Consider the following 24,414-nt stretch of genomic DNA (forward strand, 5'->3'; position numbering starts at 1 on the left):
TCACCAAGTGAAATACATAAACATTATTTGGTGCGCCACAATTCAAATACTTTGATTTAAGATTCCATACGTCGTGGTTGGTAGAAAAACACCACAATGGGTAACTAACATTTAGTAACACAATTTAAAATATCATAAAAATTTGTTTGTCTGTAAAGTCGGTTTATTGACGATAGTTGAACGTGACAACGTCCGATTGTGCTTCTTTATCGCTCGTTCCGCGCTGTCGCTTGCACTTCAAGCCTCACATGGAACGCCTCAGAGCGAGGTAACGCCGCATGAGTCATGTTTTTTCGTGCGTGCAGCCGGCTCTATCGAATTATAAGACGTTGTCACGTCAAAAATTTTTTTAATTATTTTTAACAAAACTTAGTTCGCCTTAAATAAAAAAAAATATAGAGCACCTCCTCCTTTTTTTGGTGTTTTTAAAGACATTATAGTATAGTTGAAACTCGAATTATTTGGAGGTTCAATGTTGGATAGATAATAATTAAAAAGTTTCAATCTGATACGTACTCGATACGTTTCGAATCTACTATCTTTTGTCAGTCGCTAACTATACTATTATTTTATTAAAGAGCCAATAATTCCACCTGATAACAGATAAAGAAATCAATTAAAGGACCGTAAATATTTAAGTTAAATGGTTTAACTCACTTACAAACTTTACCGGTCCTTTTCAGTTCGGAAACGTAAATTTAGAGTCCTAACAATTTAACTACATTAAGGATCGAATTGGGGTAGAAATCGCTATTTTAGTACGTATTCCATTGTAATAGAGTGTAGTTTTCGTTGGCGAGACTTTTTTGCAATTCGTATGTGTAATATATTAAAGTTGCATCGCAATCGACTAATGAAAAAGGCTCTTAACCGACTTTAAAAAAGCTTTTCATCTAGTAAGAGAACAAATAGTCACTTTAAATTGGCAATTCTAAATATAATTATTATATGTATATTTATAATTTCTTAACATAATATAACTCCAGTTATAATGCTAAAAAGTTTTTTTTTTATTTAAACAAATATATAAATATTTTAAACAAATAACAAACATGACGTACAGCTATAACATTGATAAATTTAATCTTAATGAGAGTACATAATCCATACTAATATTATAAATGCGAAAGTAACTCTGTCTGTCTGTCTGTTACTCAATCACGCCTAAACTACTGAACCAATTTGCATGAAATTTGGTATGGAGATATTTTGATACCCGAGAAAGGACATAGGCTACCTTTTATTGCGAAATATGTACCACGGGCGAAGCCGGGGCGGGCCGCTTGTATTTAATAAATGTAAGTTACAACAACTACAATATAGAATCAGTTACATGGTGATTTATTACTATTATACTATATGCAATACTAACATAATTTCCATTAAAAAGACACAAAATTAATTGAAATAAACTACATATTTGTAAAGTTTATGCTCGTCTAGTTTTTAAGAATTTTAATTGAAGTGCCACTGAATAATAGCTATGAAACCAAATTTCTGTATAAATTCTTAAACCTAAAATTTTCCAGTTAGAGCACAATTTCCCAATTTTGTATTCAATAAACACTTTCAGAGCCGCGTCAATCTAACGTAATTTAATTTACGCGGTATAGCTGAAAAGACAAATGCTGTAACCCACATAGTTGATTTATGTCATAATTTATTTAAAATATTTATTTTAATTAAATGAATGTCTGTTTGAATTGAATATGCTTCACAAATATACTGGAACGATTTTATAAATTCTTTCACCAGTGAAAGCTACATTTTTCATAAGTGACATAGATTTTATTGTCTATTATAATTTGCTCGGGCGGAGCCAGGAGCGGCTAGTGTTATATAGACTCAATTCAACTAAAAAAAATTCAAGATTGAAAGTCAGACACTACTACAAATAATAATAAATACTCCTAATCCAATTTCAGTTTGTATTACTTGTCGACATTTGTTGCTATCTATTACGAACACAAAGAAGATACGTGTTCTTATTACGAGATCTAAAAATAAAACTAAGTGCTTACGTAGTACATTTGTGTAAATGACATTGTAGAGAAGCCATTACAAGTGAAATAAGTTTTATATAGATCACTTAATCTTGAAAGGTTTTACGAAGAAGTCTATATAAAGATAAATCAGTATGAAGGTGTAATTATTATATTAATATCGTCGGCCTACGGGATTGTCTGTCAATAAATACATTGTTTTGTTATTTGTCGCATTGTGAAATTGTTTGAGTATAAGTAATAATGTTATACAATTGTATATGCTTATCATAAGACGAATCCCAGTTACCAGATCATATTTTTAATACTACTGCTGTTCGATGTAATTCGCACGTTCTTTTTTCTCGTTTCTTTCATGGTTTAGCTTTTTTCTAAATTTCGTGTACGATTTGGTAATTGTTATCTACTTATAGTAATTGATACTTTATCTTTAATTTAAATACCATTTTATTACCTAGGGACACAACAACTTTCACGCCAATCTTTAATATATAAAAATTTTACCATGTCATGTTTGAGTAAGACTACAGTATTTTCAATTTGTGCTATCATCAGCCCTTCTCAAGAGGGATGTTATGAATATTAAGACGCCATTACACCGTTGACGAGGGAATTTTAATGTCTGCTTATTTACTGTTTATCGTGTTATCGAAAATTGGTTACACTGAGGGTAAAGCGCTTTACGTTTGGCCATGGTAAGTGATTTACTGAATATCTAATTTAAATTGTGTAGATTGACAGATGAATTAGATTTGTGCCACTTTTTAGTGTATACGTGTTTTATAGCAATGAATAAATGTTAATTATTACACCTTAATGACTATGTGTCCCCTTGGATACTGGATACCCAGAAGGGTATCCAGTAGGGTATCCAGTAAGTTGATTAAATCTATTTTGACATAATTTTCACTGAAAGAAAGCATGTTGAATTGGTCACACTGAAATTAACAATGAAAATTGACTATATAGTGTAACTCCAATTGTCAATTATTGGGTTCAAGCATTAATCGCACTGACTGAGGTTAGTTTGGCTACAAACATGACGATTTCTTGATGTGTTTTTCATCGAATTGAGTAAATAATTTACAGATTTACATTCATTACTTTTAGTGTTTACTAACACCACTGTTTATTTTTCATTTTAATCGAAAATAATAATTGTACCAGTCATAATAACACCAAAAACTTCCCAGACAATGACAGCAAGAATGAACCGTCTCTTCCTATTTTTAATTAATGTCAATTTTCATTAAAACAGACCTCGGTGCACAAAAAGGACGCTTCATTTCAAAGTCAGTAAGTAAGTAAAGTTTTATAGGGACTATAGAATTATTATGTATTTAACATTATTTTAAAACTATACATATATACTTTAACAAATCGCTTATAATATTTGTCACAGAAGGATTTTTTCATACAGGTAACTGAAATCAATTCATCAATATTTCTTGAACAAGTTAATTAATGCAAAAAAACACATGAAATTTAATAACCATCTTAATAAAGTTATTTTTATAATTAAGACAAGTCTTACGACACCTCTTACATTTATAAAATACGACAAGTCGGTATAAATTGGCGCAGTATAGCGAAAAAATTCATAGGCATAGATAAATCCTAAAAGTAGCACCTTTTAATGAAGAACGTGGTGACCTTGAACATAATATTTGTGTAGAGAAAATAATCCATACTAATATTATAAATGCGAAAGTAACTCTGTCTGTCTGTCTGTTACTCAATCACGCCTAAACTACTGAATCAATTTGCATGAAATTTGGTATGGAGATATTTTGATACCCGAGAAAGGACATAGGCTACTTTTTATTGCGAAATTATAATATATATGTACCACGGGCGAAGCCGGGGCGGACTTCTAGTATATTATAATTACGATAAACTACATAATATAATATGTATAACTAAATTCAATCAGAAACTGTTGTCGCAGTATTAACTACCCAGTAATTTTATTAACTACATTGAACTTAACAGTCAACCAAAACCTTATTATATTTAGCAGCAACAAAGTAATCGTATAGGGTGCGACCCCTTTTAAACGTTCGAAAGCGTTAATCATGGATATCGCGAGTCTAGACGAAGCCGTATTGCCAGGATTAATGTGAAGCTTCAAATGCCTTGTTTTTTACTTTGTACGAAATTTTGATTGTGTAACAATGTTCATTATTGAAGATCTATCAAATTGTTTTTTGTTTTAGGTACCTACTTATGATGTGAATTATTATTAATCAATTAATTATTATTGAATTATTGTTAACGGCTTGTGATGATAATTTACGATTACAAATTATCTTATAGCGCTTACTGGCGTTACATTTACGACTGAAAAGAAAACAATATTTGGATTTATTCAAATCAAATTAATAAGATGTTATTAAATGATAATATAATATGTATTCGTCAGAAATCACTACATAGTATAAAACAAAGTCGCTTTCTCTGTCCCTATTTCCCTATGTCCCTTTGTATGCTTAAATCTTTAAAACTACGCTACGGATTTTGATGTGGTTTTTTTAATAGATAGAGTCATTCAAGAGGAAGGTTTTAGTATATAATTTATTAGGTTTAAGACAAAGCGGGCGAAGCTGCGGGCGGTAAGCTAGTAAACTATAAATATCACAATGAACAAAGAGGTATACGATTATCAGTTTTATAGTTCTGTCTACTGTGTTTATAATGAACTCAATGTTACATTAAATGCTAAGTTCTAACACTATCAAATTTGAAATAGTCTGGGATAATCTACTTCAAAACATCTAATCCTATAACAATTATGGCTTTAGTAATATTATAATGCTAATTAATTTGAAGAAAGATTGCCCGCCAACGCAAGGGCAACGTACTATCGTTCTATTGATGAAGATATTATATACTTAAATAAATAAATAAATCGTTTATTTTATACCATTATAATATGTTACATACATTTATTGACCCAGGCTCCTATTATTAGGTATACGTTTAATCGAAACTTTGTTATTATTATACACAAGAACGGCTAATCAGACTGGATTAATACATAAATCCCAAATTATACGAGTGCCTTAAGAAAAAACCACACCAATTAAAACACTGAAAACCGGTGTTATAGAAACTTTATCTGTAACTAATACTGAAGTAAGCATCACTTTAATATTATGTTTGTAAATGGTAATTTAAATAACTACATATTTAATTTATTTTTGTACCTTATCTTATTTTTATTTTGGTGCTAAGTAAAGGCATATCTTAATATATATAAATCTCGTGTCACAATGTTTGCAATGTTGTGCAGTTCGATCCAACTTGAGAGATAGGATAGTTTAACATGTAGGTACCACGGGCGAAGCCGGGGCGGATTACGACTTAGCTACGACTTAGGTATTATATTATGTACTAGCACATAATATAATATCTAAGTTTAACAAACGACTCTTAGGATAGAGGACTTTATGAATAAAACTTTTACCTGTAACAATCTAAATACTCATCGCACCTCTCATAAAAGCGTAATGACTCTTTAAGCCAAATAACTTCAACCTACATTTTTATCTGTTACCAATAAAAACAAAATGTCCGTACTAAACGGATCCCGACTCCACCATCCAACTATTTGCATTACTTTTGTAGTGTGTCATAAAACTTGGATAGAGGTGGGTTTAGGGTGCGTTCATGCCTCTAGGTGTAGCGACAAACGATATGACAATCATATTCAAAAAGATAACATTAATCTAATTAAGATTAACCTAATAATTAAATATTCTTTTCAGATGTTTAAAACATGAAATGACAAACACATTTGATAAATGAGAACTTTATTTTTTTCGCTGTTGTAGAAAGAACGGAAGAAACATATTATTAAAGAGCATAAACATAGTAAGATATTATAAATTGCTCGCACAAATCTATGAAAAAGTATGCAAAATGTTAGAAAATAAAGGCATATAGGCAATGCTGCCTACGCAACGCTATACAACGCTCCAACGCTGATTTTCAGTGAGGAATGTCAAAGTACAGCTTTTCATCGCTTCCGCTTGTCAATGGTTACAGATAGTGACATTATAGATCCAGCGAAATAGGGTCGAGTTAATTTGCCCTTTCGTGGGCAAACCGCGTAAATTCTACCATCGCTGCTGATTAATAAAAAAGGTTTGTGGCTAAGTGGTCTATAAAAGTTACTGCGTTACCATATGCGCTCGTTAAATGTATGAGTAACTGGCTCTCTTTAACATCTACCTTAATTAAGTCCCTGAAAGTATGACAAAGTTCTTCTACGTTTAAGACCTTGTGATTTAGAATACCATTAGAATTTCTGCGCGATAATCGTAAAGTGTGTCAACAATCTAATTGCCAGCGATTTCACGATTTCCTTTTTCGTCCAATAACTTTTCATTAACTTGCAATATTCCACCTCAAAATACGGCATTTGCTGATCCTCATTGCGCGTCGTCACGAAATTAGAGCACTACATAGCCCTCTTATTTTCACTTTACCAGTAAAAACGAGACCAGCCAGACTTGGCCTAGCCGTTTCACGATTCAGCACAAAATTAGCGAACAACCCCTGAAATTGTACCGTACGCGAAGCTCAATTTATACTGAACGGTATCGGGAGGATTTTGCGAGGAAAAAATTGTGGTTCGGTTTTTTTTACCATCTGTTTCTTTATTACGTTTCTTTTATTCGTATTGGCTTTACTTAATTTATGAGTGCAACTTGAATCGGTTTTATTTCGTTCGCCTTTTATTGATCTATCTAATACCAATTCGCTTTAGAAGCTTTTTTATTTCGTGTTCTAATTAAGTGATTGAGTTCAATTTTAAACTTAAGCTACAAAGGCAGTCGATTACATCGTTTTTCCGTTTATTCAATTGTCGCAACGTTGTCGTTTATTAACGATAGGATTTGAATAATGAAGTGAAATACTAACCTCATTATAGACACTATAATGAAAAAAACTGATCTTTAACAAAAGATTTTATCGTCAAAGCAAGCCATAACCAAGCAAATACACTTTAAAATTTTATGAAGAATTTAAAATCGTCTAAATTCAAAGCCAAATGAATTCCTAGGATAAGAATTAAACGCAACATATTGTCGTTTCTACTCAATTTACGTTTATCCGTTTCTCCTCTATCAAACAGAAATACGTCCATTGTTACTTTTCATTTTATTATCCATCTGCTAGATTACTTCAATAAAAATCGACGTTTCTATTAGATATATTTTAATACTCACTTTTATCGTTATTGTTCAACGTATTAGAAAATACTTTAACTTTTTACGACGCGAGTAGTGGCTGTTTATAATCATTAGCTATATAATATGTATGGAAAATTATTATATTTTCTTTTATAAGGAAAAATATGAAGCTATTGTTCGTGAAATTTCCTGGAATCGAACAATGGACGTAAAACTTTTCAAGGAACAAAGAGCACGTATAAGCAGTGGAAATTTGTCAGAAATTGATACCCGAAATTGAAAAGTTGTAGTGATCAGGAAGCAAGGCTTTCGAAATACTTGAGAGAATGTTTTAGCAGCGAAGATGATTTTTATGTTTAAATGATTAACTTTACGGCACAAAATTACCTTTTGTTACTTTTAAAAATCATTGGAGTAATAATAATATAATTTGTTGTACAAAATGATCCTGTGATAGCGCAATTAATAACAAATTCAATAAACTACTACTATTTCCTATTTTGGTTTTATTACTACTCAGAAATCTACTTCTAAATAAGGTAGAAATTAACCCTATCCTTCGAATAATTCCATAGTATATTTTTAGCCGTCTGGACATCGCAATAGTATATTAACATCTAAGAATATACATATAATTTACTACTATAGTTTCTCGATATCCTCTTGCCTTTACATTTTTACATGTTTCTCTAATTGACGGTTAAGCCATTTCTACCTTCAAGCGTTCCACAAATCCATAAACAACATTAACGGGAGCTTAATTCGCCTTTTTCAATTACGATAAAATCTATTTGCCCAACACCTTAAGCATAAAGATATTATGCAAACAAGATAGCCGACTAAACAAACTTCTCCCGTAAAATCTTAAACGCCTGTTTAATCACCGTGGCAAATTATCCCATTTTTAGGGATCGGAACACCTATTTCTGTGAAAAACGACGCTTTCGATACGAATAATGAACGGACGGAGTGTTTTCTTTGTAATGAAAAATCAAATACATTTTGTGGAGATGAGAATCATCTTGTAGGCAATCAATTTAATGTAAATTTAAGGCCTGTGATTAACAAATAAACTGATGATGATGATGATGATAATAATATTGATAGATATGTATTGATAACGCTGTATCCGTAAAGTTTTAGTTAAGCGCGCTTGTACCTACTGCACTTATTGCAATTATTAAATAAACTGATGATTATGCTGAAGATGATAATAATTATACCAATAGATTGATATACCTATAAAGATATATCGATGAAATTAAATATGCATTTAATACTACTGTTATCTCTTCCTATCGGAGTTCCCAAACATAACTTAATAATTTCAACTATAGGACTTAATAATTTCAACTATAACACGCACTTTCTTCATTCATTCATTCGATTCTTCATTCGATTATAAAATCTATCGTCGTTAAACACGCCGCTTAATAGATTGCGCGGGAAGTTGTAAGTTAAGTTCTTAAAAGATTTATTGGTCTGATTGAGTTTGGTCGGAAACTCGGAGGGAAAATTCCCCAGTTAATCACTGTCGATTTGAATACTGCATTGTAATTAATTGCCCGAATATCCGAGTTTGAATTATCGAAAAAGGTTATTACTTTTGTTTGTCACTGGAAGAAAAGGGAAAGTAACTTATGTTTGGTGAGAAAGTTCTTAAGAATTTGCTTTGCTTTAAGGCTTTTGTTTCAAAGGACGTGTATGGCTTGTTTCAATGTGAACTTAGTTACAATCACTATAAATGTAAAAAAGGTAAACATTAGCAAGCTAGCTTTCCGCACTCCTAGCACACCCCTTATTTTTATATATTTTGTGTGTACACGTCTTTAAATTATTTAGTAAATTATTATGTATCATCTGGCGAGTTTCTTCTAATATACGTTGTTGCTCTCGGCTTAACATAATTAAAATAAAACGTAACCAATTATATTAAAGTCTCCACAAGCCAAGAGGATTTGATAATTTTGGAACCCATAAAGAATTTTAGGCATTTTTCGCAACGATTAGACAGATGGACAAAGAATTCAACAATTTTATTTTTTTTTATATTTTTTATATTATTATTATCTATTACCTACCATACAAATCATCATTACAAACAATATTTTCTTTAAACTTACCAAAAACATATATTTCAACATTACAAAAAGACACAATTTCTATAGAAAATAAAACTGATAACATACCCTGAGTTTGATAGTAGCAGCCTTATATGCGCGGTCAGCAGTATTCTGCGCTTGGCATACAAACGTCTGATTGTGATGTTGTTTCCTCGGACGAAGACGAAGGATAGACCTGTATAATTTAAATTTGTATGTATTATTAATTGGTTAGTATTAATCAACATTATCTTTCTTTCGTTATAGTTTCTGAAAGCGAGAGCATTTGCTATCAAATTTTTATGAAATGTCTAACTTAGGCCGTGTTTACTCATGCAGCATTATTTTAAAATTGTTAAGAAAGTAGAACTGATGCAAAATCAACATTTAGGTAGTTATAGAGGTATTCCAATATTTTAATTTAATATTCCTGTCATCAATTACATAATATGTTTAGTGCCTTAATTCAAATATAATTTCAATGGCATCTTTTGTATTCCATGTAGCATTTCAATCTCTCCAAATAATCAAAATTCAACGCTATATATACCAACTTTTATACCAAGAATTTCCAATAACAATTATTATTCATGCCTTTATGCCTTATAACGCTTATAATAATCACATCACACGAAAAAGCTGTTACAAAATGGCCATATCCCCATCTACGTTTCTATTCCAAACGCCCAAACCTCAATTAGAACTTCAAAGGTAGTTTAAAGTTAAATTCTAACGTCTCTACCGTAATTACCTTGCAGTATACCGTCGTCCGTCTGACATTTCTTCCACAGTATACGTCACTCCTTGCGTCAAAACGTTGCCTTCATTATCCACCCATGTTATCTGTAATATCATTGCTATTACTTAGGGCCGATTTTTCAATCCATGGTTAAAACTTATCCGCCCAATAAAGTATTATACGATAATATTAAAATGTCATCCGTAAACTGTCAAATACGGCCAAAGAATATATTTTTGAAATGGTAGTTTAGTACCTATGTTATTCGATGAATAAGTATTAACGAAGGATTGAAAAATCAGCCCTAAGATGATAAAACATTTCCTAGAATAGAGATCTATTAATTAGGTTATAATACACTTATAGATGGGAATAAAAATTTACCGTCGTGAACGTCTATTTTTGTCCTAATAGAAGAAATAATACATTAGAAAAAACTAAGTGTCTTTATAAATACGTATGTAACTTTTGCTGCTAGAACATGTTACAGTAAAATATAGTTTTTTGACTCATTTAAAACTTATCTATTATAGGAATTCAATCAATCAGGTGTTTAATGTGGTTTGTATAATTTATAAGATCATTAATATTACTTGCTACTAAATACTACGATTTACACGAAGGTTTAATTCATGCAAATTAATAAATTAGAAAATTTAAAAAGCTGAAAAGCCAGCACTTCTAACTCACTTCCGCAGCTGGTTTGCCACCAACTGACACGCACTCCAGATCCACATCTCTATCTTCAATCGCCTGTAGCAATTGTCCTTTCAGAATTTTATTAGAGAACCTATTACGAAAGTCTCTAGAATGTTCTACACTTACTTCTGCAGCTGGTTTGCCACCAACGGACACGCACTCAAGATCAACATCTCTATCTTCGACCGCTTGTAGTACTGGCCCTTTCAGTATTTTCGGAGATTCCGGTGGCACTAATACTGTGAGACGGGCGTATCTTGATCGGATTGCTGCTTCACCTGTTGATATAAACTAAATTGTAATTTGGGTTATGAAATATAATATGGTAGATTCATATTATGTTCAACAATTCGCATACGCATTTAGAACCTTGAAACGTTTTTGATAACATCTGCTAAAAATATGGCAAGTATATAGCTAATAAGACATCAATATAAAGTATTAGCTGCGTTCCGCGGTTTCACCTGCGTGGCTACGCTCCTTTTGGTCTTAGCGTGATGATATATATTGTATAGCCTTTCTCGATAGATGGGCTACCTAACACCGAAAAAAATTTTCAAATCCGACTGTTCCTGAGATTAGCGCGTTCAAACAAACAAACTCTTCAGCTTTATAATATTATTAGTAGACATACTAAATTCGATCACAATAATATCAGTAACTGTCGTCTAATAGCAGTATTATTTTCTAGTGTGAAAAGCATACAACTGTTGAATCAAAGGAAACGTTTCAAAGCGAAACGAGAATGACGCCTTCAATCCAACTGGCATCGTAAATCATCAGGAATGACGAATTAATACACTGCTTGTTTCACAATCGATGACAGGGTTCAATCAGTTTTCATGCCCCCGTACCATGATGTTTTAAAGCAGTATTATGTGGGAAAGTGACAGCGCTATAGGTCGTCTAGCGCCATCACTTTCGCACATTGGATATAATACTGCTATACGACATCATGGTAACCATCATGAATATCAGAGCGTCTAGGGAATTATAGTCCTGTCAGTACTTGTTCAAATCTATACTAATATTATAAAGCTGAAGAGTTTGTTTGTTTGTTTGAACGCGCTAATCTCGGGAACTACTGGTCCGATTTGAAAAATTCTTTCGGTGTTAGATAGCTCATTTATCGAGGAAGGCTATAGGCTATATGTCCGTATTTATGCAAAATGGAACCACTCGACAAATTTCGTTTTTTGCTTTTATTGAAGAATACTCATCCAAAAGTGGTCTAAATTCTTATACAAACAAGAACCACATGATTTTTACGTTGGAAACAAGGTATAATAAAAGCAGAAAGGAACCACCAGCAACAACGAATAATACCATATTAAGCAAAACCGAACCACAGCACCACGGGACTGCTTTGTTCAAACAAATAAACGATATTACTATCATGTCATTTTATACAAAACAGATCCACACCTACTTGGTACCATTATACATTACACATATTTCTATTAATAACAATTATTTTTAACCCCTCGATCCCGGTATCAAACTATCAAAATTTGGATGACATCGCATGCGCAATTTCCAAAATGGCGACCAGAAATTGCCTTTCACAAAAAAATTAATTATTCCGCATTCAAGCCATATTTTATCATTCTGAAAACGACAATTTACTCATTGATATATTTCCTATCTTATAAAAATTGATATGATTATTAGGTACCAAGAAAGTATAGCTGTTTTACATGTCCAAAGTTTGCAAACGTGTTCTATGGACTAGATTGCAGAAAATAAATGCATTCTCAGTTATAATACAAATAACAAGGACCTATGCTATCCACTTATGTAAACAATTTGACAAATAACATTGAGATGTTTATAAAAACGGCACTTGAAACACGACCCGACGAAACAATAACATCACTAGGGATGTACCTATTCTTTTTCTAGTTTATCGATAGTCACGTTTTGTGTAAGGAATACAAGTATAGGGTAATAAAAAAATACAACATGTTACAATTGCTTTATTTGCACGAAAAATATAAACAGTGGTTATAATGTTTATCATCATCATCATCATCATCATCATCATTGCGTTCAACTCAATTTGAAATAAATATATTGCTGGATATGTGTATTTCCTAATCGGCGGCATTCCCATAAAATTCTTGTTATTATACCGAAGGCTATTATCTCCATCCTGTGAAAAAAAAATAAACATTTTTATCTATACAAATATTATAAAGAGGAAAAGTTTGTATGTATGACAAATATACAAACAATTTTACAAATATACATACAATTATGAAACTATACACTCATATTTACAAACTGATACAGACAAACATACACGAAAACTGCAATTCTCACAATTTCTCATACATACCAATCAAATCAAATAAATATAAATATAAAAATAAATATAAATCAACAAACTCCCTTTTTTGAAGTAGTTAAAAATCAAGATGTAATAAATTTTATTTACTTTATTCTGGCGAATACACAAACTTTCATATTTACAAATACATATCATTATATTATACATCCAACCATAATCATCTGTCGACCTATCGATAAAGCTATCGACAATCCTCCGTAACTATTAAAATACGCCTTGCAAGCCATTCACCTCCGTACATTCATACAAATAGGGATCAAAATGGCGTGCTGAGAATTTATCAAGAAAACCGTTATTTTGATACATCGAATACAGAAATTCTCGTATTTTTATTACAAAATTTCTAATAAAAATGATTAGAAAAAAGGTCAAATCTGAATGGAAACTAGTTTCAATTGAGTGTTTTAGTAATTTTATAGTATTCACGAACCTAAATCGCAATGAAATCTCCGGAAATATGCGACTATAGGTAGTCACTTTTGAACTTGAAAATCACTCATATTACAATGTATTTTTTACAACCAATTATCTACAGAGCTTCAATATATGCACAATAACACAGTTTAGTAACAGTTATCCGATATTTTATAGTACTTACCTTACAAAAATCCAATAAACACGCACGAGTTGCACAATGACACTTCAAACAAAGAGGCCTCTAAACGTAGATAAAAAATATAGAAGCGTCCATAGTGCACTGTATTTTTTCGTTTGACTCGATGGCATATTTATCAATGTTTGTCTATGACTAAACTTGTTCAAACAAAAGTAGACTCTAAATATATTATATTTCGGGTTAAAGTCGATGAGGAAGCGCGGCCCGATAGGGCCTAACGGTGTTGAACAGAATGGCGTATTACGTCATAGCGCGGCCCGATCGGGCCTTACGGTGATCAAGAGGTTAATACACAAAATGGAACCAGGTTTCTGTGGTATGGTTATGCGTAAAATAAATACATAATTTAATTGTAATTTTTTATTGCAAAATAAAACCACAAGCATTCGGTTCTATTATGCATAAATAAATATTGTAAAACATTCTGAAAACCATCATCGCTATATGGAACCAAATGCCTTGACTTGTTACAATGCTTCTCATCTTTAAATAACGTATTTCATTACTTAAGTGCAAAACTCCGATTTTTTAAGTAAAACGTCGAACATCTGTCAATATAGGTGACATTCAGCGAAGTAGTTCGAATACGCGACGGTGTTTTTTTCCTCCGCGAAGTAAGTTCTATTGTTTTTGTTAATTACCTTTAAAATTAAATGTGAAAATGTTTAGTAATAAATAAATAACCAAGCAATGGGTAAGAAAAGCATTGGAGACGAACACCGAAGATAATAATGAAGATACAACGGGTAAGTAGTTTTATTTAATGCATATAAGTACTTATTGAATCTGAGATGCAGGTACGCTTTATCCACTTTTTATTCATTCCCAATTGTGGTGTGATTTTAAGAAGATAGTTCATTAAGTAAGTACAAGAGGAATCCTCTGTGGATTTACGTATTTTAACGACAATGTCGTTGTTCACGAAGGCAAGTCGAATTAAGAGTCATTTTGTTACGATTCATCTGTCATTGTGAGATGAAACTACTAAAGTCTAAACCCTGTTTTAAAAATAACTGTCGATGATCTAGGTACCTACCTACTATTTTGGTAAAATACGTTTAGATGTATTTCTGATGCCGCTGTAACAACAAATACTAAAAAACAGAATAAAAAAAGACGTGTGGCACTCGGGGACTGCCGCGGTAAAGCTATTGCATAGCATGCCTTCAAGCCACACCTCCGAGCCCGTCGGAGTGAGGTTTTTTCGTAACGGAATTTCTCGATTCGGTCCCCGCGCTCAAGGCCCGCGATAGAAGCTATGCAATAGCTTAATAAATATTTAAGAAGCTCCCATACAATAAGCCGTGATTTTTTTTGCGTTTTTATAGATAATGGTACGGAACTCTTCGTTGCGCGAGTCCGACTCGCACTTAGCCAGTTTTTTGTACATGGCGCATGTACATACAACATACTTAGTCGTCTAGTAGGGACACGGCTTTATAAGAACTAATAATATTTTGCTGTCGCCATATACCTACCTACGTATAAAAGCCACGCGGCTTTATTATTTTGATTTAAAGCTCTTTTCTTTTTATTACAGAAGATAACGAAGAACCTTATACGTCGCTGCCTCTGGAGAAGCTTTCTTCACCTTCTAGCGATATTCAGTCCATATTACATCTCATTCCACAAGATGCACAGTTTTTATAACGGTCTCATTAGTGATGATGCAATAGAAGACCACATAGATGGACTAGACACGGTGGATTTCGAAATCCAATTTGATGATAACGTCGAATAAACGTCCTATATAAGTATTATTTTATGTATTTTATTAATTAAAGCTTTAATTACGATATTATAAATACATAGTTTCATTTATATCATGAAATCCCTGGGATGTGGTTCCTTTTTGTATAAGAGAAAACCTATCAATTGATAAATGTTAAAAGGAACCACATGCACATTTTCTTAATTATCTAGAAAGTTTAAGAATATTCAGAACAAATTTATATACACATACTTAAATAAGTAATTTATCAATGAATTTAAATAAAATAAATTTTAATTTTACTTCATCTAACAGAGCTGCAAATGTTTTTGTAAATCCTTTGATATCTCAGAAGTGCGTTTTTGCTGGGTGGTTCCTTTTTGCTTAAATACGGACATATATCATCACGCTACGACCCACGGGGGTGAAACCGCGCGGAGCAGCTAGTATGTGATATTTGGTATACTCAATGATTGAGCAGGATTCCGATGAAACTCCACATGATTGATCAGTTTCTTTCTTTGATTTGATTTGGTGTAGCAATTATTGAATTTCTACTCATATTATAAAAAAGCTAAATTAATATTTGTTCCTACTTTCATACCACGAGGTGATTTTATGGTATGATATTTGTGTATGGAGATAGGAGTTAGAAATTTTTACTGCGGTGAAATATCTTATTCTGTTTTTAAGTACAGTAGTAATTTCCGATTAATATAGGTGGAGGATATATTGTTATTCGTAAGGTCCCATCATTTAGCATTATTATTGCCTTATTATTAATTCTATATCACCGACACCGTAATATCCTGTGAACATTACAATATAATGTTATTAATAAATAATTTCCCATTTCCGTAACTCAGTATTAGACTAGATATGCCCTGCGGTTTCACATTTAATTTAATCTCGATTTCAGAGCATTTGAAATTTTCATTTTACTATAGAGATATAGGTATATATATATTATTTTTTCTCTCTTTTGAGTATGAATTTTTCAATTCTGACTACTTTAATGAGCGTATTTTACTGTAACGTTTTAAAACAGTATGACTGATGCTTAATTTAAAAAAATACACACCTATTGTTAATAATTACTACATGTTTTCTTTTTCTTTTATTCAAGCGAACAAGAAGTTGGTAAATAATAAATACATAAGACAAAAAATATTGACTAAAAACTAGGTACAAAGTAATAAAAACTGAATAAACAAGTCGACCAGCCTCAAAAAGGGAATAGCGCCACCACAAAATACTAGACAGGAATTTTTAGTTTCAAACTTGCGGGAAATTTGGTCGCTTCTCTAAGTGCGCCTTTGAAGGAATAAATTTATTCATGTACTAGCTATCCGCTCCGGTTCCACCTGGATCGTAATTTTTTTTTTTATCTTTTTTATTAAGGGATTTTTGTCCTAAAGGACGATGACAATCCCATCGTACCTTATATACAAATATTTAACACTTCACAAACTATCTTAACTATATTTTAAATTTAAAGTTGAATAGCATTCTAGCTGCATCAGAGTGTGGTGCAGCCAGAATGCTATGATATGCACCGACATTCAAAACATTTATTTTAAAATTTGTCAACAAGTCTTTTCTTTTAACATCATTCCGAACACACTCCAGGAGGAAGTGTTGGATATCGTCATATTTATGACAAAATTCGCAGTTGGGCGAGTCAGCTTTTTTCAAGAGATAAGCAAAACTTTATGTGTTTCAATATTTTATTAGTTATCCTAATCCCAGTGGAGACGAATCTATACTAATATTATAAAGCTGAAGAGTTTGTTTGTTGTTTGTTGAACGCGCTAATCTCAGGAACTACTGATCGGATTTGAAAAATTATTTCGGTGTTAGCCCATTCATCGAGGAAGGCTATAGGCTATAAATCATCACGCTAAGACCAACAAGAGCGGAGCCACGCGGGTGAAACCGCGGAGTACAGCTCACACAGCACACTACACTCTACAGTATAACATATATTTATTAGTCCATGGTATAACTATAAATCATTAAAGTCTGTTGAGCCGATCTTGAGTTATAAGTTGTGTAACTAACACGACTTTCTTTTATACAGGGATACCGGGAAAGTCGTACAGAATATTGAAGGACGTTCGCCAATAATAACGTCCTTCAATATTCTGTACGACTTTCCCGGTAACCCTGTATACAAAATAGATTTAAAAACATTTAGGTAACGTATTTTACTAAACCATAATTCATATAAACCTTGAAAGTGGATCATTTCAAATTCGTTCATACATCCATGTTTATTACCATTATTTACTAATAGTTAATACCAATAATATGGAATACATAACAATTAAGAACAACATCTTGTTCAACTGTATACTACATCAATACTTTGTAGGCTACAACAAATTCTCGTAAAAAACCTTTATAACAAGTCTATCAGAGCATTTGTAATCCAGTTAGCTCGTCTAAGAAACGAAGCCTTATATTTTCTTCATTAACTGCTTACTTTATAAAGTCAATGACCGGTTAAAACAATGTACAAGTACTTAGTTTAAAGGCAACAATCGAAATATACTAATCTATCAAGCAGTTTCATTGTAGTAATCTTCAAATATCGTGACAAGAGAATTTTATATCATACAGCTGTGTCTTGCGGTTTTACCCGCATTGCTCCGCTCCTTTCAGTCTTAGCGTGATGATATATAGCCTATAGCCTTCCTCGATAAATGGACTATCTAACACCGAAATAATTTTTCAAATCGGAAAAGTAGTTCCTGAGATTAGCGCGTTAAAACAAACAAACTCTTCAGCTTTATAATATTAGTATATAGATTAGAGATGGTAGGATAAAACACAATGATAATACGCTAAAGACTGCATGTGATATTATAATCATATTCATAGTATATTTCTAACCACTAGTAGATAGAACTCTAAGGCTCTACTATAGTAGATTAATTTTAGTATATATAAAGTGTCTAGTTTATATTAGGACACACTAAAACCTAACAAGTGTAGGCTACAAACAATTGCTGTGACAGACTAACAACTTCGACTTGTGTAAATTCGGACTGTGGTATGGATCATGTTATGAGATTTTTCAGGATACTTAGTACTTACATATTTTCTTTTTAATGTTATAAAAATCATGTTATATGTATTTACTAGTATTTGACTAAATATTTAGTATAATAGAAATAGGATAAAGAGTATTCTATTATTATCTATGATATAGATGAGTAACTCATTGATACGAACAAAATAATTATTAAATATTAACTCTGCTTCTTTCTTAGATATATTCTATAGCTACAATAAATTATAATTCTCCCTTTGATTGCCTCGTCGCTTCATAACCTTCCATTCATAATAATGTTTCGCATATTTCTTACTTTTCCATGTCTTTATCCAAGTTATGACAACAAAATATAAGCAACTAGCTGTGCCCCGCAGTTTCACCCGTGGCTCCGCTTCTGTCGGTCTTAGCGTGATGATATATTTATATAGCCTTCCTCGATAAATAGGCTATCTAACACCGAAAGAATTATTCAAATCAGATCAGTAGTTCCTGAAATTAGTGCGTTCAAACAAAGCTTTATAATATTAGTATAGATGAAACTGCAACTCATCTTACTTGTACCACAGCTCAAAACCGCTGCATTTTACAAGTTTGTGTACTTTGGCCGTTTCAAATGGCCCTTTCTTTACACTGCGTTTTTATGGCATAGTTACATAGTGACAATAGGCTGGTAGCTACATAAAGACAAGTGAATAAAGACTCTATTGTATTTAGGTAGAGTTCAAAGTTGTACTGTATTCGTTTATTGGAATAGTATTATTTTAGGGGCCTTTTTGTGGAAGATGTGAATTTAAACTAAGAATATAAACAATTTTGATTTGTATTTTATGGTTGGATTTCAATAATAAAATGCATAATTTGGTAAGTAAAGGATTGCATACCCAACCAAAAACTAAATAGAAGTAAAAAATAGCTACATTTTAAAACTCTGTAGCTATTTCTATACATTTGAAAATACCTCTTGAAAAGTTATGCATAACCTATATATCTACATAGTATGTACCTCTATATATACCCGTGACGGAAGTCGTTAATTTCTGAAGCCATACAAACAAACATCACAAAGGGGATTCGTAATATCACGAGATAGCTTACCCCTCGTTATCATCTTGAATTATTCAAGAGTCAATCGAGGTAACTATGGCTTTAACTATGTAAGTCTTCCAGGCCATTTGTTTTGCAAGGGTGTTGGAGCGTTTTCATACGGTTCTTTAGGTGTGAAGTCTGCAGCAATACGAAAAAGAACTTCTACTAGAAGTAGTTGCAGAAGTCGTAAAATGTTATTTGTAGAATATACATATACTTTATATTATAAAGCTGAAGAGTTTGTTTGTTTGAAGGCGCTAATCTCAGGAACTACTGGTCCGATTTGAAATATTCTTTCGGTGTTAGATAGCCCGTTTATCGAGGAAGGCTATAGGCTATATATCATCACGCTAAGAACAATAGAAGCGGAGTCACGCGGGTGAAACTGCGGGGCACAGCTAGTATATTTATATGAATTGTTCCGTATACATTAGGGTGCTGTTAGACAGTAGAGCATTTACTCGTAAATTGTAACAGCACATCGAGCATTGCGATGAATGCCTTTAAAATTATTCTTTTCAGTTTAAGCTATGTTTTCGCTTACTTAAGAGAATAACTAAAATCAACATACGAGTATCTTTAGTTTTTACTCTTGTACTAAAAATGAGTAGGTACTGTATCATGGCATATAATTTACATTGTATTCTTTCACTATGCCTTACTTTGTTACTTTGTATTTTACGTTTTAGAATTTTTGATAATCTCCATAGCTCACAAATGTTTTGTCGTTATTTTTGCTATGCTATTGTATTACTTACTAAGTTGTTTAAACTTAAATGTGAGACGATATTTTAGGAATTTTCACTTATAATACCACAAGAGCTTCAAAATTATCGGGTATTTTCCGATAGGTTCGTTGCAAACAAATGAAGGAGTCAAGTTTTTAGTCAAGGTTAAAAATGTCGGCCAATAATTTCACAATTGAATTGAACCTGTCAGTTTGACGTCAACGACCAGAGAAAATTTTCAAAAAATTATCAGTATAATACCATGTAGGTTGTACCACGTGACGTCGAATGGTGCAATTCTATTGGTCGATATTTGGGTCGGAAAAATAATCAGAGGAATTATTGCCCAGAACTATACGATTTTCATACAGTTAAGACTGACTACCTATCTTTGATAGACGTTCTACGTTACACTACATTTACCATTGGGAATCGATTTACGCGTAACTAAGACCTGCAATAAAGACATTTTTCATTTTTCATGTCCAATAAATTATATTTATGAGAGTATATTATGTTCTATTTTTGTGCATCTTTAAAAATGCCAACGAAGCAATAAAATGACGAAATTAATTTTAAACATTATTACCCACTAGATTTCCGCCCGCGGCTTCGCCCGCGTTTGCAAAGGAAAACCCGCATAGTTCCCGTTCCCGTGGGATTTTCGGGATAAAAACTATCCTATGTGTTAATCCAAGTTACCCTCTATATGTGTGCTAAATTTCATTGTAATCGGTTCAGTAGTTTTTACGTGAAAGAGTAACAAACATCCATACATCCATACATCCATACAAACTTTCGCCTTTATAATAGTATTAAGATTAAGATTAAGATTATTGGCAAGAAAAATAACATAGTTTACAAAATAAACATGATTATTTTTCTATGTCAGTTAAAAATCCATCTACAATGTAAAAGCTTGTCATCCTACAAATTAGAACAAAGGCATTCCGGGACAAATAACTCAATAAACAACTTTAAGTCAATTCTGCAAAGTTTAATTTTCTTTAGCAAAATTGTGAACAGGGTAACTTCATTACAAACTTTGCTGGGACAAGAGATATTAATATTTTTTAAGCCAAGCAAACGTAATACGATGAAACAATTTTTAGATTAAAAAGAAAATTTATATTAGATGTAAAATGTAATATATTTATTATATTTTACCATTTTTTTAGGTACCGAAAAGAATAAATCTTCAATTTTTTATGCGTGTAAGCTGTTGCGAATGAACTCTAAATCACTAGATATTTAAAAAAAATCCCAGAAAAAGTCTAATCTTCTAGTGCCTTATTCTAACCATTATATATATATATGTTTTATCCTTCGCAAATAGAACAGACCACACAAATCAAAAACAGCCTCTCAATTTCACAACCCATTTCAAAATACTAGACAAACATATTTTTTGCAGAATGCAGAATCGTTTACATGTGTCCAAACATTTTTAGCGGGAACAACAAAAAAATAACGGAAGCTCTAAAAATTGTATATTTATATTTGAAACGTAAACAGCAATGTGACATGTGCGTTAAATAACATAACACGTGGTTTGCATTTTTTATTTGTTTTTTATTAATTACTGGCCACCCTGGTTTCACTTGAGTTAAATAAATAAATAGGTACACTAGTAAAGGCTACGGGTTTTCGCTATGTACTTGAATAAAAAGTTGCTATCGCGTCGCAGTCTGGAGTCATTTGGTTGAATCTGCTATTTAATTGAATGACTATATATTTTATCGAATGACTACAACGACATATTTTATATTTATCAGTTATCACTTTCTTATAAAGTGTCACATTTAAAACTGATACGATGCACAGTTTTTGCGTGTAAGACTAACATACATACATTCAGCCATTTTCACTAATTTTCGCGCCCCTACCGTATAGTAAGATATATTAATTATATTTTTTATCATATTTCCCTTCTCTATACTTTATAAATTATGATTATATGTATTAAAAAAAGTGAATATTACAAACTAGTTTCATCAAAAGAAAGTATGTAGACATCCCACGGGCACACTAAAATTTCTATGAATAAAAAGTATGCGCTTATTCTAGACGATCTTTGTGTCAAACTCCCGTAAGTAGGTAATAATAAGAGGGTGTCCCACTGTTGGTAAACTAAGCTCAAAGGAGATTATAGTTTTGCATACGGTGAACTGAGTACGTAAAAATACTTATAAAATTCCAGTCGCATATTTTTTTTCAAATAGATGAATTCTTAAAACTCTATATTTTGTACACCCATAACAAGCAACCCGCCCAACTTTGCCACCAGCACGTGAGCTATCGTTTAAGATTTTGTTTTCTTAGACAAAATGCTCACATTAGAAAAGCGGTATATACCAGCTGCGCGAAGCTAGAGAAGAAAACAAATTTTGCAAAAAATTTTTGACGTAACAAGTCCCTTCGCGCTTAGTATACCAATAGTGGGACACCCTGTATACCTAAATAACATTTAGTTCAATTGATATAACATAGGTCAAATAGCAACCTTAACACAACCACTAAAAATTATTTCAATTAAGGTGATTGCAACGATCTGTTCCCAGCCAATATCCCGCTAGATGGCGCTGAATTCTACATTTCTAGTTTATTTGAGTTTTTGCGTAATTGGAATAGTCATCAAACCTAGGAATAGTCATGGCGGTTACTGAATATTATATTTTATTGAAATATGTTATATCATTGCCTTAAAATCCACCCAATTCGGTAAAATTATGCGTTTTAACATCTGTCATTGCATACAGGGTCGTTTACACACACAGACGTATACAAAAATGATAAAGATTTAACTCTAGATGGCGTGAATGTAAAGCGCGTCACACACGGTGAAGATACTACCTATAATATTTTATCTAATCTAGTAATATTTTATATTACAGTATCTTAAGGTATCCGGTATCAGCGTTCTGACCATCATTTTTCTTTTTTCGCTGTAGAACCGCCATCCTGTTACAAATGACCCACAAAGGAGAATGACCACGGGTGGTATCGGTAAAATTTTAGTTGTGCCACGTATTCGTTATATTGTTAATTCCTATTTGTATTTATAATGATCATATGTATCAATATTAAGTCTTAATTAAACCGGATAAATTGAAATAATAGTAAAAGTAAAAGTTTTTCTTTTGAAACATGTATGAACTTTCGCATTAGTAGGAAGTAGGATTGTTATAAAAATAAAAGTTATATTTGTTGGCGTAAACTATTTTATTGTAATTTTGGGAAATAAATAATGTCAAAATTGATTACCTACAATAAAACGCAGTTTTATTTTATTACCTACATTACACTATTGTTTTTTTTTAATCAAAACATGTATTTGAAGTAGCAAATATGATATTATGCTGATCCAAGCATTTTCACTCAAAACTAATATCAGTAATGATTTGTAAAAGTAAATTATTTCAAAATACATTTCATAACCAACAAGTAAGAATAATTATTCATACAACAACAAATCAAAAACACTATTTACTATGGAAAAAAAACCAGGAAGGTGAAAAACATATTTACGATTTCGATGCACTCGACTTTTAGTAAAATAATAGGTAAAAATATTATTATGGTTTTGATCACAGACATATCTGTGGTTTTGATTTTAGCTACTAGTATCAGAAAGCTGCGTGTTCAATGCACGTCGGGGTCCCACAACTGTGGAGGAAGGAAGGTAGAATACCTCCATCGAATAAGTGAAGTTTCTCGACATACTCGATTTGCCGGCCGGCCTCAATGAAGATTGTCCGAAAGTTGTATATGTGCTCTGTAACGAAAAAATTTCGCTAGCGCGATTCAGAGTGAGGTGTCGTACAATATACCTAATGAAGTTTTTCATCTTTTTATTTTACTGCAAATACAAAATAAAAATTAAACAATGGTAATGTAAATTCTAAACAAACTACTACCAAAATACAATTAGAACAAAAATCATTTGACTTGTTTATTTCACCCAGAGGCCAGAGGCGGCTCGTGACAAAATTGTATACCTAGGTGTTCACTTGAAATAAAACAACGAAAATACAATAGCGTTCGGGATGATTTATTACAAAAAAATGAGCACCACATTTTATAAATGTCTATAACACTAAAAATTACAAAGTACAGGCTATTTC

At 32.1% G+C, this 24,414-nt stretch overlaps 1 protein-coding gene and 2 long non-coding RNA genes across 3 annotated transcripts in view; 1 reads left to right on the forward strand and 2 right to left on the reverse strand.

Moving 5' to 3' along the window:
- Window positions 1-24,414, reverse strand: part of LOC149476557 (irregular chiasm C-roughest protein-like) — an 87,713-nt gene that overhangs the window by 22,528 nt on the left and 40,771 nt on the right. The window contains exons 5-7 of the mRNA XM_089711755.1: window positions 10,868-11,019; window positions 10,055-10,146; window positions 9,391-9,499 (exon numbers count right to left, since the gene is read on the reverse strand). Of these exons, the coding sequence (XP_089567881.1) occupies window positions 9,391-9,499; window positions 10,055-10,146; window positions 10,868-11,019 (353 nt within the window). The remainder of the gene's footprint in view (window positions 1-9,390; window positions 9,500-10,054; window positions 10,147-10,867; window positions 11,020-24,414) is intronic.
- On the reverse strand, window positions 12,703-13,990 carry LOC149476558 (uncharacterized). Its single transcript, XR_016317795.1, has 2 exons — window positions 13,690-13,990; window positions 12,703-12,893 (listed from the first exon to the last, which is right to left on the reverse strand). It is a non-coding gene; the product is annotated as an uncharacterized LOC149476558 (long non-coding RNA).
- LOC149476559 (uncharacterized) lies at window positions 14,387-15,512 on the forward strand. The gene is made up of 2 exons (XR_016317794.1): window positions 14,387-14,453; window positions 15,248-15,512. It is a non-coding gene; the product is annotated as an uncharacterized LOC149476559 (long non-coding RNA).

This window comes from Colias philodice, chromosome 27 (assembly GCF_061535455.1).
Source record: "Colias philodice isolate Cphi_HAF_F1 chromosome 27, ilColPhil1 Martin Lab GWU primary, whole genome shotgun sequence".
Classification (NCBI taxonomy): domain Eukaryota; kingdom Metazoa; phylum Arthropoda; class Insecta; order Lepidoptera; family Pieridae; genus Colias; species Colias philodice.